We start from the raw sequence: 16,527 nt of genomic DNA, 5'->3' as shown, positions 1-16,527 counted from the left end.
GGTAAGGTAGTTCATAATTAGTAACAACTGAAGTTACAGAGAGAGTGAGATGACATGCATGCCAGATTTTTTTCTCCTAGAATCTTCTCTTAACTCCTCCATTCCTTTTTTTCCTGCATTCTATGATAAGCAGGTGATTTCATATCAGTGTTTTCAAAATTTGGACTGTGATACTGTGCTAAGTGCTGGTCCTGTGGATTCTAGTGATTTTTGCTTGGTTTCTAAAATCTGGGTATTGGGAATGCTGATGGGAGGACAAAGTGTAAAATCTCTTTTCAGAAAAGACATGTTGCCTCTCCTGTTCTGGGCATGTCCTTATTAAAGATTTGGAAATAGTGTGGTTAAAATCTTTGCCCTGAATCTGTTCTCAGAGCTTCCCACAGGAATGGAGCTGTGTGCTGGTGGCACAGCACAGTGTGCACTCTCTGTGTGACACAGTGATCGTACATTGGCCTTGTCCTCGTCTGCTGCTGCCTTCTGCATGCAGGAGTAGGATGTTAAAAACAAACTCTGCATTTCGTGTCTGCTCACTGCAGTAGAAGTTTTAAAATGTTTGCAAATTGCTCTAGGTCAGAGTGGTGTAAAACTTTGATAATACTGTAGATTTCAGCCTTGTGTTATCTAAAGGACCCTTATAAGTTGACAGAGGGAATAGATTTGTTTATAGAACATTAAACAGAAATAATTTGTTCATGCAGTTTTATATGTGTGTCTTCTCAAAAGAGATTCTAAAACAGGATCTTGTTTTTTTCTTCTTTAATAGAAATCTGGTAAAGAAGTACTGTCCTAAACGCTCACCAAAAGATGAGGAACCCAGGTAAAAATGTCCATTTCAAGTTCTGTGTGTAAAAAGTGAGAACTAACTGTATTGTGCTGTCCTCTTACGGATTTTTTTAAAGATAAAGTATTTAATTGGTGATGACAACAAAAGAATTGTGCTTGGCTTCGTACAGTTCTGCTATAATTCTCAAGCATGTTTACTTCCATTGGTATTTTAATGTAGTAGACATGGCAGGTTGTACTTGCTCCCTTCCAAAATTATCCTTAGGTAACTTAATTTTGAAAGCAGAAGTTTAGCTTACTATGTACAGACTAGTATTGTTTTTTTTAAAAAAGCAAGTGTGTGTCCTTAGGCTTTAGTTTTTTGCTTAGTAATAGAGATTTTCAGTGCATTTTTATGGCAATACAAATGCAGCTATGCATCTCTATAGTGAGACATGAGTGTACACAAATTGTCATGTTATGGGCAAGAGGAGCTCTCAAAATGCTGATTTGCTTTGACTCTGGAGACAAAATAAGTGGATGTCTACTGGTCCCTTCCATAGCCATTAAAAATTTATTTGAAAAAGCACAGTATTTTTTTTTCTTTAGGAGTAAGTCTTAGGAAGTAAAACAAGTGGACAAGTTTCAGGTTGCAGCCAGAGCACATACTGTGCAGTGCCTGAGAATTCACAGTAGGAATTCCTCTAGCTCTTTAAACTATGTAAAGATCCTGGGCCTGAGGGAATAGGCCTTCCAGTGCTAGAGTGGCATTTGAAATTCCCAAAAGCCAAGCCTAAGGAGATGGCAGTATTCCACAATTAAAAGAGAGAAAGATGTATATTTTAATGTGCTGCCTGTTTTTTTTTTCCCTTTCTTCCCTTCCGCACACACTTTCTACCCTTTGCCCCTCCTCTTCCCCCCTTTTCAGTGCCAGCCATAGTGGCACCTTACTTCCAGCCAAGAGGTGGGCAGGCACACAGGCAGCTGTCTGCAGAGCTGATAGCAGCTTGTTCAGTAACCCCATCGGCATGCATAGCAGTGGCATGGTTGGCATGTTGCACCTGGAGAGCACCAAGCACATCATCTGCAGCAGGCTCAGCTCCCAGCCTAGGCACGGGGGTATCCCTTCCCAGGCTCAGGCCCCTCCTGGGCCAGCTTAGGAGGTACCCCTATACTACAGGGCTTGCCAGGTAGTATTCTTCTTCTTTCTTTTCCATCCACAAACCCCCTGTTCTTGTAAAACGTGTTTGAACAGACGTTGCAACACATAGTACATGCTAGGCTTAACTTAGGCTTTCCCAGCTTGTGTTTTAACTAACTCAATTAGCATTGAGATAAGGATTATTGTAAAATGTTTGTGTTTTTTTAATTTAATCAGGAGTACAGGCTATACTAAAGTAAGTATATTTTAAAAAGCTGCCTAACTTTGTGTATGTGTGTGCTTTCTGTCAGGTTTACTTCGTGTATTGCCTTTTTTAACATCCTCAATGAGCTGAATGACTATGCAGGACAGCGAGAAGTAGTTGCAGAAGAAATGGGACACAGAGTGTATGGAGAATTGATGAGATACTCTCATGATCTGAAAACTGAGAGAAAAATGGTAATTTCTGTGGTTTTAAAGTTGAAAATAACATATCAAGATGTATGTCTTTTAGTGAACTGATGTATTTGTTTACTCATTTTGATGAACCCCGCAATACATAGGTTTTGTGATACATTTATAAACCACATTTAAGATTTTTATATAATATATAATGTTATATACTGTAATACAGTTATTGAACCTAAAAATTATTTTCTTGGGAAGACAGTGTTTGCTAGAGATCTTTTTTTTTTTTTTGCCAGTGTACCACAGTATCTGGGATACAATTCTTGTATGTTGAGTAATATCTTCCAAAGAGTATGGGTAGCTTGTGGAAGATACTGCACATCATAGGCTGTCAGCTAGAGCAGGGACTAATTATTGGTAATAATACTAAAAATATAGACAAATTTAATTTATTTGTGGTGTTTTTAGCATCTTCAGGAAGGGCGAAAGGCTCAGCAGTATCTGGACATGTGCTGGAAGCAGATGGATAATGTGAGTTTGTGTTTGGATTTTATTCCTGTTGAACTTAAGTAAGATATACTGGCTGTAGTGGAATTGTTTTCATCTCTCTTGCTTAGATTTAATACTGAGGTATATTACTAAATATACAAATAATTTAGTAACATAATACAATTCAGTGTATTTATAGTTCCCAGATTAAAAATCTCCTGTAAACAGCTTCTGTGTTTGTGTTTGAGAGAAGCCTTGGTTTTTATCCAGCATAACCAGCATAAAGGAATCTGGTTTTAGCATGGGTACAGACTTCTGTTGCTTCTCCTTGGGCTACTAAAATTGATAGTTTATTTATATGAAGATGAAATCTTAAGTCACTGAATTTGACTTGAGCTTGAGGGCTTGTTCCAAGGTATATTCAAGAATACCACTATAGACTATTGTATTTTTGGGAGATAGAATTACTGTTTAACAGATAAATGCAGGAAGTGAATGTCTCTAGGACAGACTATAAGCTTCTTTTTCTTGAAACAAATGCTTTTAAAGATAAGAAAATATAAAAATCAACCAAGTCTGTTCGAGATGCATTCTGATATTCTGGTTGTGTGTCTTAAAATTTATTATACCTTTGATTCAGATTATTGTGAAGCAGTACTGGAGAAGTGAGTTTCTGTTTTGTTGTTGTGGTCCCAGATGAGCAGGTTCTTGCTTCCCTGTCATGTCAAAGAGTTCAGTTCATCATCAGAGGATCAGAATACAAGCATATGTGGTAGTTTTAGATGTTATCTCTTCACCAAGATAGTTCCCACAGTTCAGCTCAAACAATACAGTGCTGTGTATTTACCTGAGTGCAAAGTCAGTCTTTTAAATACATTTAGATGCCTTTAAGGGACACACTCACCTCAGTTGCCTGACTTTGCTGTGAAGCAGGAGCTCAGTGTCTCAGTTGCAGTTTCTCTCTAGAGATGTGAAATTGTGCTACAATTTTTCCTACAGCAGTTGTCTTGACAACAGCTGCATATAGAGAACATCAAGTATATTGAATACTGTTGTCTGTGCTACCTGCAGCTGTGCCACTTGACATGAATACTGATGATGATTGTAGTGTAGATACGTCCTTCACACTGCCTTCAAAATAATTCAGTTGACCTAGTTGCTGTGCTAACAATGTGCTCCTTTAAAGGGACTTAGTGAATTTAAGATACTTAAAAGGAAGCTTTGATATTTAGAATTCAGAATTAATGTTGGAATAGTGGCTGTTGAAGCACTAAGTTTGTGCCTTTTGTAGAGCAAAAAGAAATTTGAGAGAGAATGCAGAGAGGCAGAGAAGGCACAGCAAAGCTATGAGCGACTGGACAATGACACTAATGCGACAAAGGCTGATGTTGAGAAGGTAAGGGTGTGGTGGCTTTACTTTATTATCAATTGTATTTCATTTACATGTTAATCATCAGTACTGAAACAATATTCATTGACTGTGTGACATTGTGTGTAAAATATGCTTACTTGTTATGTGCCAAATCAAAGTTCCAATGAGATGTAAGCCAGCACATGAAAGGAGTGTGCTTCAGAATCAGAATGGTTTGGGTTGGAATGGACCTTGAGGACTCCCCTGCCATGGGCAGGGACAGCTTCCACTAGACCAAGTTGCTCAAAGCCCTGTCCAACCTGGCCTTGAACACTGCCAGGGATGGGGCATCCACAGCTGCTCTGGGCAGCCTCTTCCAGTGCCTCACCAACCTCATAGGGAAGAATTTTTTCCTAATGTCAAATCTAAACCTGCCCTCTGAGTTAAAAATCATTCCCCCTTGCCCAATTGTACCTGCCCTTTGAAAAGTCCCTCTCCAGCTCTCTTGTAGACACTCTTTAGGTACTGGAAGGGGCTCTGAGGTGTCCCCAAAGCCTTTGTTTCTCCAGGCTGAAAATCTCCAAATCTCAGCCTGTCTTTATGGGAGAGATGCTCCAGTCCTCTGATGATCTTTGCCCTTGTTTGGACTCTTCCCAGCAGGTCCATTTCCTTCCTGTGCTGAGGGCGCTCCAGGTGGGGTCTCAGGAGGGCTGAGCAGAGGGCAGAGCTCTCCCTTGAGCTGCTGGCCACGCTGCTTTTAGGGGAGCCCAGGACAGGGCTGGCTTTGTGGGCTGTGAGTGCACATTGCAAGGGCCCCAGTCCTTCTCCTCAGGGCTGCTCTCACCCCATGCTCTCCCAGCCTGCCTTAGTGCTTGGGATCACTCCAGCTCACATGCAGGACCTGGCACTTGGCCTTGTTAAAGCTCATGGGAGCCCCTCTGGATGGCTGTGCTGAGTGTCTTCCTTTAACTGGCAGCTGTCTGCTGTTTGGTACCTCGTGGTTTATGGGATCAGTCACTTTTCTGGGTTTTAGGATACATATTTAGCAGTCTGCCTAAGGGACCTAGAGTGATCATTGCTTTCTCTGTATATAACAAATGAGGTTTTGGAGTGTCAGTATATGTCAAGTCTCACATTCTTTATAGTTAAGTTTTAAGGATGTTGGCTTTAATGACTTGTGACTACTGTTACTGCACAGTTGATAAAATAAAATAAAATGATGCTGTGTGTCACTGAAAAGTACAAGACATGTTTAACCTGGTAACACTTTCCTACTAGGCCAAGCAACAGTTAAACCTGCGCACACACATGGCTGATGAAAACAAAAATGAATATGCTGCACAACTACAGAATTTTAATGGAGAACAGCACAAACACTACTACATTGTCATTCCTCAGATTTACAAGGTAAAAAATTTAACAGATAAAGTATGTCTAATCCTTTTCTAATGAAGAAGTAGGCTTTAAAATTAAAAACTGGTTTTTTGGATGTTAGTGGTTCATTTTATCAAGAAATTACCATAATCTTGAGACAACTTGTGTTTTTTCATGAGTCTGCTTACCATACTAATGCTTGGATTTCTAACTAAAATGCTTGGTTGCATTTTCTCTAAGATTTATACTTTATAGACTCTTTGTTTAAATATTTCTGAAAGGATCTGGCAAAATAAACACTTGAGACGTCTGGGTGACAGAAGACATTTAAAATAATCATTCTAATGGGGGTTGGTCAGTAGTTCTCAGGATCCTTGTGAGTGTGTGTGATGCTCTGCCTGTGCTGAGGTGAAGGACAGCCCAGAGCTGATGGTGGCTGTGGTTTCATGGATCTCATGCATGGGTTAAAAAGGCTGCATTGGAAGCAGAAGTTCCAGCACCCTCCTAGCCCCCAGTTAGTCCTTGCTCCATCAGTGTTGCCAGCAATCCACAGGTCTCTCTAAACCAAGTAAAAAAGGTGGGGATTTCTAGAGATGCTTTATGTAACTAGTAAGATTTTTTGTAACATTCTTTCAAAAACATGGACTTAGCAAAACTGGAAAACCAGTTTAAAATAGTTGGGCTTTCAGGTGAAGAGAGGTCGTAAGTGTGTTGGCATGTACCTTCTGCCATTTGGGAAATATGGGTGGGAACTGATACTGAGACAGGGAGTAAGGAAATGCAAGGTGAAACACTGGGTTTATTTGGAGGAATTCAGCTTCAATATGCTTGATATTTTCCAGCAGCCCAGGTCAGTTCGTTTTTTTTTTTGTTTTTTTTTTAATCCTTACTAGAAGGTCTAGGATTCACAGGAAAAAATTACCTTGACTTATTAAAGAATTTTCTAATATTTAAACAGTTAAGCAGCACCACAGTAGGTCTGACTTCACACACTGATCCAAGAGCTGCAGTCAGCTCCCAGCAGAGATAGGTTGATCATCTTTGTAGCTTGCACCAGACTTATGCTTTACTGCCTTTATTTCTCCAGGGTTAAGATTCATTCTCATTGTATGATATTACTCATATTTTTTGAACTCTACAGTAAGAGCAGAAAGGCCTAGTCCTGTTTTCTCTTGGGACTACACTTTATTACTTCATTGCAAGTATTTGGGGACATTCTTTGGGAAAACCTTGGAGAAGTGTTTAGCATGTCTAGGTGGTTGTTTTGTCTTAGACAGACAAAATTGAATATTGTTTGAGACATCTGCCTCAGTGTAGATAGAGGAAAGATTCAACTTCTTATCCAGTTTTTGACAACCTATTGGTATGTTTTACTGATTTTTGTTTTTGTTTGGGGTGTTTTCCACATTCAGGTGAAAAGCCCAGAGCTGTTATCTTAATAGTATTTCTCTTGAATTTATTCTTTTTTGTTCTGTTCTGCTAAACTTTGATTGCAAATCTTATGTAATGGTATTCTTCTCTTTATTTTCTTGCACACTGCTAAAGGAAATGGTTTGTATTTCAAATCAGTGCCAGTAATTTTAGTTTTTCTTATTTTTCCTATTTTAAATAATTGGTATTGCTTGGAAGGTATAATAATAAAAGCGACATGGATATATTTGTCACCAGAGAGGAATTACTTGGAACTAGAAGGAGAGAGTGAGGAGATGTAGAAATCAGTGAAATTTCTTCAATGTGGTTCTCATTTTTGCATTAAAAAATACTTCAAACAGTTGCCTGTAAACACTGTACATGTGCTTTATAAAAGAAAAAGGAAAACAAAATCCCATCCATTACATGATTTTTAGAAATCAAAGAGCATGAAGTCTTCATAACTATTGTACTGGGCATCCTAAGACTGTGTCTGCAAGGACTTCTAAGTTCTGTTTTTTTAAGCAAATAAAAATACTGGGAAAGCATAGAAATTCTGTCCCACACTGTGGTGACCACAGTAACTGCATATGTCAGGATTGAGGAGGAAAAAAACCAGCAAACGAAAGCTTTATTTTATATTTCTTTGCACTTGCAGCAACTTCAAGAAATGGATGAAAGAAGGACTATCAAACTTAGTGAATGTTACAAAGGCTTTGCTGACTCTGAGCGCAAGGTTATTCCAATTATCTCAAAGTGCTTGGAGGGGATGATCCTTGCAGCAAAATCAGTTGATGAACATAGAGTAAGTAGAACTGGGGAACTTTTTAAATATGTGGTAGCAATTGAGCTGCTGCAGAAGCTGTGAAGAGGGGAAGGACTGATTTACCCTGTATAGTTATCTTCCTCTTATCGAATATTTGCTTCAAAAATGTTGTGACTTCCATTTCAGCAGAAGGGACCACTTCTGCTTTTGTTGTCTGCTCTCTTTCTGCTTTATTGCTTTACTGTAATCTGAATATCTCTGACACATTCTCATTGGGTGTGATTTTGGACACATTATTTTAGTAATCTTAAAATATCCTGCAATACCGTGGTCATTATTTTCCCCTGCATGTGACATTAAAACATATAAAGGGTGTTCAGTTAACAAAGTATTCATTCTGTGTCCTGCCTGACTGCGGCATGTTCTGTCCTATTTTATCTTACTTCATCTAGTTTCTTAGTTCTGTCTTCATTTCAGTGCCAATGTTGTAAGATGAAAAGGTGGAAAGTAGTTTGGCCCTGTGTGAAATTTGTGGTAACCCTTGGGAAGTATTTGCTGGAGTATTCTGAATAGCAGAGTATGCTTTGCTATACACTCATGAACAATGCTGAGATAAAAGAATGTTATCTTCACTTGCTTGGTCCAAAAGTGTGTGATGGGTTTGCTTTTTAAACTCCTTAATGTCCTGTGTTTAGGACTCTCAACTAGTGATAGACTGCTTCAAATCTGGTTTTGAGCCTCCTGGAGATTTCCCATTTGAAGACTACAGTCAGAATATTTACAGAACTATCTCTGATGGAACCATCAGTACACCAAAGCAAGAGGGAATGAGAATTGATACAAAAACTACAGTTGGCAAGGCTAAAGGAAAGCTGTGGCTATTTGGAAAGAAACCAAAGGTAACAATTGAGAAATTACTATTTGGAAAATTAAAATTTGAACATTGAGAGTGCATGGAAGTAGCAATTAATGTAGTTTTAAAAAATCTTCCCTTTGCCTGCCCATGTCTTTTAAAGTATGTGTAAGGAGATCAGAAGGGTTGAGTAGGTTTGGGTACTTACCATGGTAAAAATCGAGTTGTCAATGGGGAAGTTTTTCAGTTTTTCTTATAGTAATTTGTGTCTGGGAGCATTTTTAATAGTTACTTGATAAAAGTAGCTTCCCATTACTGCAATGTTTCTAAGATTCTGTAAAGACTTTTTCTGTAGTTGCATAGGAAAGGTATTAATTGTGAGTGTAAAAATAAGGAGAGAGGAGAGTATGCTTTGGAATTGGGCAGTCTTCAGATCTGTCTGTTATGGCACAAAAAGCAATCCCCTTCTAAATGTCACATTTACATGGAGAAGTATAGATTTTTATTACACCTGTTGCAAGTTTTCAAAACTCCCGAGGTTTCTCTGAAAACATTAAAATTTATAATCTGTCAGTGGTAAAACACACTGTGGAAGCTCCATAAAGGTAAATGTACTAGAAGAAATATTACTAGGAACTAGGTAAAAATATTCCAATGCTCAAGAAAAAATGGAAAGCATTGAAATTACTACTTTGTTTTCTTACGAGTTACAGTTAACACTTCCTGTGCAAGATGCCTTCATGGATCAACAGAAGATTGTCAGTACATGCATTTGCTATATAAATGAATGAAGCATGTACATATTTAAATTTATTTATCTTTATTTAATATTGGAGTATATCAGTTTTAATGATTCCCACAAATTTTTGCGAGATTATTTTAATGCTCCAAGTCAGTTTCTGTCATTTATTACAGGAAACTATTCTTAGGGCTTCTTAATGGCAGAATTTATTTTCCACTTGATAGTATTCTGAGAGAGTAGATATTTACAAAAAGGAAAGATCCAGCTGATTTTTTTTATTCCATCCTCAGTATATGCTGTAACTCCAGCTGTGTGTTAAAACTGATTGTTTCCTTTTCATGCAGTATAATTAATGATTCATAGCATGCACTAATACATGGACATATATATTGCATTTGTCTGCAGAGGTGGGTGAGATTCAGCCTGTTCTGAAATTAGATGACAATTGCCAGTTTGACCACAAGACATCTTTCTGAGAGTTTGGAGAGTTATATAAGTGTACCCTGGTTTCAGCCTGGACCTTGGCATTTGGTGTAGTTTATAGGAAATCCCTTAGTGTGATGACAGCTGAAATAAGCTGACAAGACTTGCCCTTCTCTTTCTTCTCCCCAGTTCACTCACTGTGTGCAGCATTCAGGGAGCCAGCCTTACTGGTTTCTCTATGGAGTCACAGGTGTGATGTGTGTGTGCACATACTACATGCATCTCTTCCCTAAGGACCCGCATGAAATGAAAGATTTTGTCCCTGATTTTCACCTGGTTTTGGGGAGGATGGAGGAGTGCTCTACAAAACAGCAGCTGGAAGCAAAATATTTACTGAAAGTTACATATTTAATTCCAAATACTGATCACATGCTTTAAAATATATTCTTAAATTATCTATTATAAAATCAGTTGGTTTAGTACAGCTGGGGTGTTCATGGGCGTCTTTGGACCTTCATTTAGCTGAAACTATGGCTGGTCTCAACTTCCAGGTATTCCTTTACCTATTTTTACTGTTGTCAAAGACATAAAAGCCTTTTGTAAAGGGAATGAGTTGTGCAGCAGTGGGATTAGAGGGAAGTTGAACTGGGCAAGAATAGCAGAGGCATAAGAGACAAAAAATGAGAGAAGCAATTTGAAAAAAGGGAAGGAGGTTCTTGGGATGATATTAAGAATGCCATGCAGCCATTGTGTCAGTCCAGCTTGACTATAGAGTTTGAGAATACTTGTTGTTTTAGTCATTCCCCATAGATGTACCAAATATTTCTGTTCTGGCTAACCTGGTAGGGTGCCTCAATATGTAGGAGGAAGTAGAGAGCAGAAATGCTTGAGCTTCCAGGATTGTAGCAATAGCAGAGCTGTTTTAAGAAAAGAGACAGGGAGCTTTGGGATCTTGTTAGGATCTTGTGCCAGTGTTGAGGCTAAAGCTTCCTTCCTTCTCTGCAGCAGCCCATAACTCTGAAGATTAATTCATGACAGAAACCTTTTAAACCCAATACAGTTATAGTATAAATGTGTCTGGAATGTTACAACCTGTTTCTGTGTTGGATGGAAATTTTATTTTTGTAAGACAGAATTTTCATTTTAAAATCACTTTGAACATTTGGCTTATTTATTGCTTTCTTTATTTCCACATTAGCCACAATCCCCACCCCTAACCCCTACTAGTTTATACACATCCAGTACTCCTAATGGGTCCCAGTATCCCATATTCTCCATTGAACCAGTGCATTATTGCATGAGTGACATAAAAACAGGGAAGCCCAGAATTCCTTCTTTCAGAAGCCTCAAAAGAGGGGTAAGTTTGATAACGAGTTGAAATGCATGATGGGCTATGAGCAGTGTGTTTGTGATGTGGCTTTTCTAATGCTCTTCACCCTCATTATAAGGCTTACTTAGTTAAAAGTAACATGTCAGCCATAAGGTCAGTTTTAGGATACTTTGTTTCATACTATTCAGAAGTTGCCAACAGATTAAAAAGAAATTAAAATAGAAATATTCTTTATCACATTTAAAATGCTTGTGCCTAAAAAAAGGTGTTATAAAGAGGGTGCTCAGCATGTGTTTGATTTTCATTGTTGTTCACATTCACAAATGTTTTCCTACCATCATATAACACATATTTTCAGTAATTGATCATTGGATATACGGTTATCACAAAAATAATCTGACAGATCCAATGTCTTATTTGCTGACTTTGAAAATAGTAGAAGTTGATTACGAGACACTGAACTAAGAATGGAGAATTTAATTCCTTTTGTACATTAAATGCTATAGATTATGGTGATGGCAGATTTTGAAATACTGATTTTTTAAAAAAACACTACAGCATTAATGTGTTTTCTGATTAATTAGTTGCTCTTGTTTGTCCTAGTTTCTTTTGGGTAGAATTATTGAAAAATTTACTACCAAATGCCACAGAGACTTATCAATTAATTTACTAATACAGTGGCATATTCTGCAAATAGAATTTGTCTGGAAGCCAGTAGAAGGGAAATATGAAGTGGTTTCCTAGCAACATTTATGCTGCTAGTGATAAGTGTACTGTTACTTTCCTGTTATGTCAGAAAAGCACAGGCTGCCCAGCTCATGTTGTTTAGTGGTATTTATTCATCCAAATAAAAAGGTAATTGGATGCATTTGGTTGTATATAATTAATAATTTTTTGGTATTTCAAGACAATGTGGGCTTGCTATCTCATGAGCATCAAGAATGGTTGACTGTTGTTGTCATAATGTGGAGATCAAGGTACAACAATGCTCTCTTGCAGTAAAGATACAGTTCAGAGGCTCCCTTGTTGTCATTGTGAAGCAGAATGAGTTACAGTTAAAACTTTCTTTATTTATCTTAAATCATGTTGTGGCATCTAATTTCAGGCCCCCAGATACCTTGGAGAGAGCCTTCCTAGCACTGCCATTTTTTGGAGAATCCTTGTGTTCCTCCAAGTCTGTGTGGTAGGCAGGGTCTCCTTTCCCTTTCCAGCCATTAGATCATGATTGGCTCTGGTTGTGGAGGTGATGCCTCTTCAGGGCTCAGGGAGGAGCTGGTGGAATGGCACAGGCCTTGATTGCACTTTGGTTTTGTGGGTCACTGCAACTACTGACTGCTGCCTCACCAATCGTCACCTTGTAGTACCAGTAGGTCTAGAACCTCTTCTGAAGGGAAAGATCATATAACTACTATAGAGTGCTAATGGAAAATGAAGCCATATCTTTATTGATTTTTAAATACATTCTTCATGTTGTAAAGTTGAATTAATAAATTCTTTAAATAATTTAAATTTAATAATTCTTTAACATTAGGAAGCATCACTAGGGTCCTGCAGATCTAGACTCACTCCAATGTGCCATAATATGAAAGACTTTATTGCTGTAAAATCTTCAAAAATGAGCATTTAATTTACATATATTCTGAATTTCCTTGCAAGCATTTTAACAAAGACCACATAATTGCATATTTTTAATGTCTTTTGAACTTAAATGTATACTGGACTAGTAATAGATTTTTTTTTTTGAATCTTGATCAGTCTTATCTTTATAATATACAATATTAAATGCTTAATAGTATGTGATGCTGTTTCCCACGTGTTTTGTCCCTGGAAAATTATTTCCAAGTGGTACTGAAATGCAGAAATACTAAACCATGGAATGATAGAAAGGCTTGGTTTGGAAGGAACCTCAAGGTCATCCCCTGCCACGGGCAGGGACCCCTTGCACTAGAGCAGGCTGCTCAGAGCCCCATCCAACCTGGCCTTGAACCCACCAGGGATGGGGCAGCCACAGCTGCTCTGAGCAACCTGTGCCAGTGCCTCCCCACCCTCTGAGTATAGAATTTCTTCCTAACATTCAATCTAAATCTATCTTCTTTCAGTTAAAAAATGTTCCCCTTTGTCCTCTGACCATCTGCCCATGTAAGATGGTGCTCAGTTTGCTTCTGCTGAGCTTTATCTGTGAGTTGGCATCCATCAGCCAGTGAAGCATCCTGGTCATTTTATGTAACAGGCTCTGTACAGGATCTCAGTCAAGGTGCTGGAGATCACAGCCCCAGTGTTCCTCCACTCTGTGCTTCACATAGTTCATTCTCCTGTCATTTCCCAGAGCAAGAGCAGCAAACAGTAGCTGTAGAGTAGGCATTTACAGAAGGTGTAAGCCAGTGTAGCTGTGTTAGCACTGCTGGTACCTGCTGCTGCTTCTCCTTTAAAATATTAACAATTCCAGACAGTGTTAGTGCTTAGAGAGGTCTGTGCTTGATGCCACTTGGTACATAAAATATCTGCATTATCAGCAGTGATCTGTAGACCTTAACAGAGTTTTATTGGAAGACTCTTTGTGAAGGGAACAGGAAGTTTGTTGATGTAATTTTGCATCTCTGGACTTCAAGATTCCTACCAAAATACTGTTTTTGAAGGTGCTTTATGTCCCTCATTGCTAGAAATTCTAATGTATATGTACCCCAGGCAGCAGCCTTAAAAATTGCTCAGGGTCAGAAGTGAAGTTGAGATACCTGTCTTCTAAGATGCTTGGTGTTTCTCTGGAAGGGGTTGTCCAAATCTTTAAAAGCATGGTAGAGCTTCAAAAATGCTGGGATTGTTAAAGCCAAGATTCAGCTCCTGGCACCCATGTTTTATTTGCTTCTTCTAAGGATAAAGTCTTTACTCTTTAAATGTCTTTATTTTTATCTGGACTAAAACAATTTTAGATAACAACAACGACCCAAATGCTTCTTTTCAGAAAGTAAAATTAGTTACTTCTGGACTTTAAAAATGTCTCTGTTTATTCTAGATCTGCTGTGATAATAAACTAAATACATTGCAAAAACAGCATTTATAAGGGAGAATGCATTGGATTTTGAGCTATCGTTAAAAAAATTTTTGTATATGGCTGATCAGTCCATCATCATCAAATTCTGCTATTTTGTGTAATGTTGGCTGTGTGTGTGTTTCTTTTCCTACAACAGAAGGCTCAGCCCTTTATTCAGAACACTAAAATACAAAAGTAGTTTAATGAAGTTGTGTGTTAAAATTTTGTAAGTTAAAAGTACCCATTATCACCTAGTATTTTTTAATCAGTAATTCTTAAAGCAATTATTTTATTGTGCTTACAGTAAAATGTATTTTTTATAAATGAAAACTTCAATCCTTAAGTGATTTTTAAAAATACATTTTTAGGCATTAGTCACTTTGGTAACTGGTCATTGCATGTGAATAATTTCCCGTTTCTTTCTGTTTTCAAATGAACTGTGCAGTGGTCGGTGAAGATGGTAAGCCCGTGTGCTGATCTGTCTGCTGTACTTCTGCTGAGATAGCATGAAAATAATCCTCTGAAAGTGTTTCCATATCATAACTGCTTTAAGTCAGGTGCTGAAATACATCTTCAGATTTTCCACTCATATGCACAGTCTTCTTAATCATCCATGCTTAATGTAAGACTATTAGATTTGTGATTTGGCTGCAACTAAATCTGCAATTGTGGGACTTTAGAGTTGACCAGTATTCACAAGTTGGTCATGATGGAAATACTTGGTGATTTTTCTTTGTTAGGAAAATTGTTTGAGCAGCATAAAATATGTATATGAAAAGATTATAAAATTTGTGTAATGAAGAAATACTGAATACTACACTCCTTTGAATTTGGAAGAAAAATTTGCAGGGGAGGATCTTTATGCTCAGAAATACAGGACACTGTTATATTAAATAAAATCATGCCTTAATCAATATTGTATTGCAGGGTAAATCAGTAAAAAGTCACAAAAAACCCCCTCTGTTCTTCTGATTAATTTGTAGGATAGTCTGGTTTAAACCAACATGTAAGGAAGAATGATAGAGAGGACATGATTGTATTTTTGTTTCTTTGTGGTGTATTCCACTTAGCAGTGTTTTCTTGGGAGACTTTCTGAAGGGAATAGGAAGTTTGTTTATGTCTTTTTTCATCTCTGGACTTTGAGACTATACACAGTTCTATTCTTCTTCCTCCAGAAAGAAAACCCTTGTTTTATTTTGAAAACATACCTTGATTCTCCTTCTTTTACCATGTCTTGTATTCCCTTCTCAAAAAGTAATGAGATTGATTTTACAAGTGCAGAAAAGTTGAGAGGGTGAGAAGATCCATAAGGAGGGGGTGTTGGAAACTTGGCATCTGAGCCCAAGGCTTATGTCAAAATCTGAACAGTCAAGTTTCTGTAAACTTCCTTCTTGACAAAAGAAATGCTGGCTAGTTTGGTTTGCCTCCATGGAGGGTAAGTGGGTTTCTTAGGTTAAAACCAACTTCCTTAGGCAAATGGGATTACAAAAACCAACCAACCAAAAAAAAACCCAACAAACCAACTCTTTGGTGAGTAAGACATGTACTGTATTTCCTTCTTAACGCTGTCAGTGTCTGTCACCCTGAGGGGAAGAGTTTTCACAACAAACTTGCAAGATACATAAAAAAAAAAAAAATCACTTCCCATGCATTTCATACCCAGGCCCTTCTATCCTGCTCGTTATAATCCTGGCACAGGTTTGCAATCAAGTTTGCAAGTCTGGGTTCATAAAATAGGTGGTCTTAAATTGGCTGATTTATGATTTTTTTTTAAAGTTTGGGAAGTAAGAGGGTTTTTTTCCCTCCCTGAAGTTTTTGGTTGTTGTTTTTTTGTTTCTTTTTTTCCTGTAAAAAAAGGTGACTTGGAGTATTTGAGCAAGTTTGGAGTCAAATAAACAAATTTAAGTAATAATTTTGATATTACAAAGGCTTTTTCTGTGCTTTGTGAACCAGTTTTACTTGAGGTAAAATTCATCAGAACTTTGTAAATTTTAATATGTTTTCTAGGATTGCTAAAGTTCTGGAAGAGAACTATAATAGTGCTTTGGAGTGAAGATCCAAATTACAGCATTTTTCTTTTGATACCATCCAAATGACCACAGAACACAGTCCAGAGAAAGAAACAATTTATATATATGTGTATATATATTATATGCACATCTTAGATTTTTGTTCTGACTCAAATTATTCTGTCCTTTCTTAATCTTCTTTAAGTGCAGTGGATGTAAGAGGTATATGACTTCAGAAAAATAAAGTCTAGAAATTTTGAGTTACCTCTGTGAGCCAACTGCTACAGAAGGCAGAAAGCACCTTGACTGAGTGACTCCACTCTGGCAGCAAGAACATGCATTTATTCTGTGCAGTCTTTTGTAGAGCTGTCTGTCCGGTAGAGTTTTTAAGAAGGTCCATCTGCTTCCAGTGAGCACTGTCCATGTGTGGGTTTGTCAGTT

At 37.8% G+C, this 16,527-nt stretch overlaps 1 protein-coding gene across 3 annotated transcripts in view; it reads left to right on the top strand.

Annotated features, from left to right (window-relative positions):
• Nucleotides 1-16,527, top strand: part of FNBP1L (formin binding protein 1 like) — a 52,753-nt gene that overhangs the window by 30,246 nt on the left and 5,980 nt on the right. For 2 of the 3 annotated variants that reach the window (XM_058030187.1, XM_058030186.1), the window contains exons 3-11: nt 764-817; nt 2,215-2,362; nt 2,780-2,842; nt 4,092-4,196; nt 5,430-5,558; nt 7,594-7,740; nt 8,397-8,600; nt 10,918-11,076; nt 14,523-14,537. In XM_058030187.1, coding sequence (XP_057886170.1) covers nt 764-817; nt 2,215-2,362; nt 2,780-2,842; nt 4,092-4,196; nt 5,430-5,558; nt 7,594-7,740; nt 8,397-8,600; nt 10,918-11,076; nt 14,523-14,537 — 1,024 coding nt within the window. The remainder of the gene's footprint in view (nt 1-763; nt 818-2,214; nt 2,363-2,779; nt 2,843-4,091; nt 4,197-5,429; nt 5,559-7,593; nt 7,741-8,396; nt 8,601-10,917; nt 11,077-14,522; nt 14,538-16,527) is intronic. The other variant, XM_058030188.1, reaches the window with a different exon arrangement.

Source organism: Melospiza georgiana, chromosome 9 (genome assembly GCF_028018845.1).
Source record: "Melospiza georgiana isolate bMelGeo1 chromosome 9, bMelGeo1.pri, whole genome shotgun sequence".
Taxonomy (NCBI): Eukaryota; Metazoa; Chordata; class Aves; order Passeriformes; family Passerellidae; genus Melospiza; species Melospiza georgiana.
This window is presented reverse-complemented; position numbering and strand designations above follow the sequence as displayed.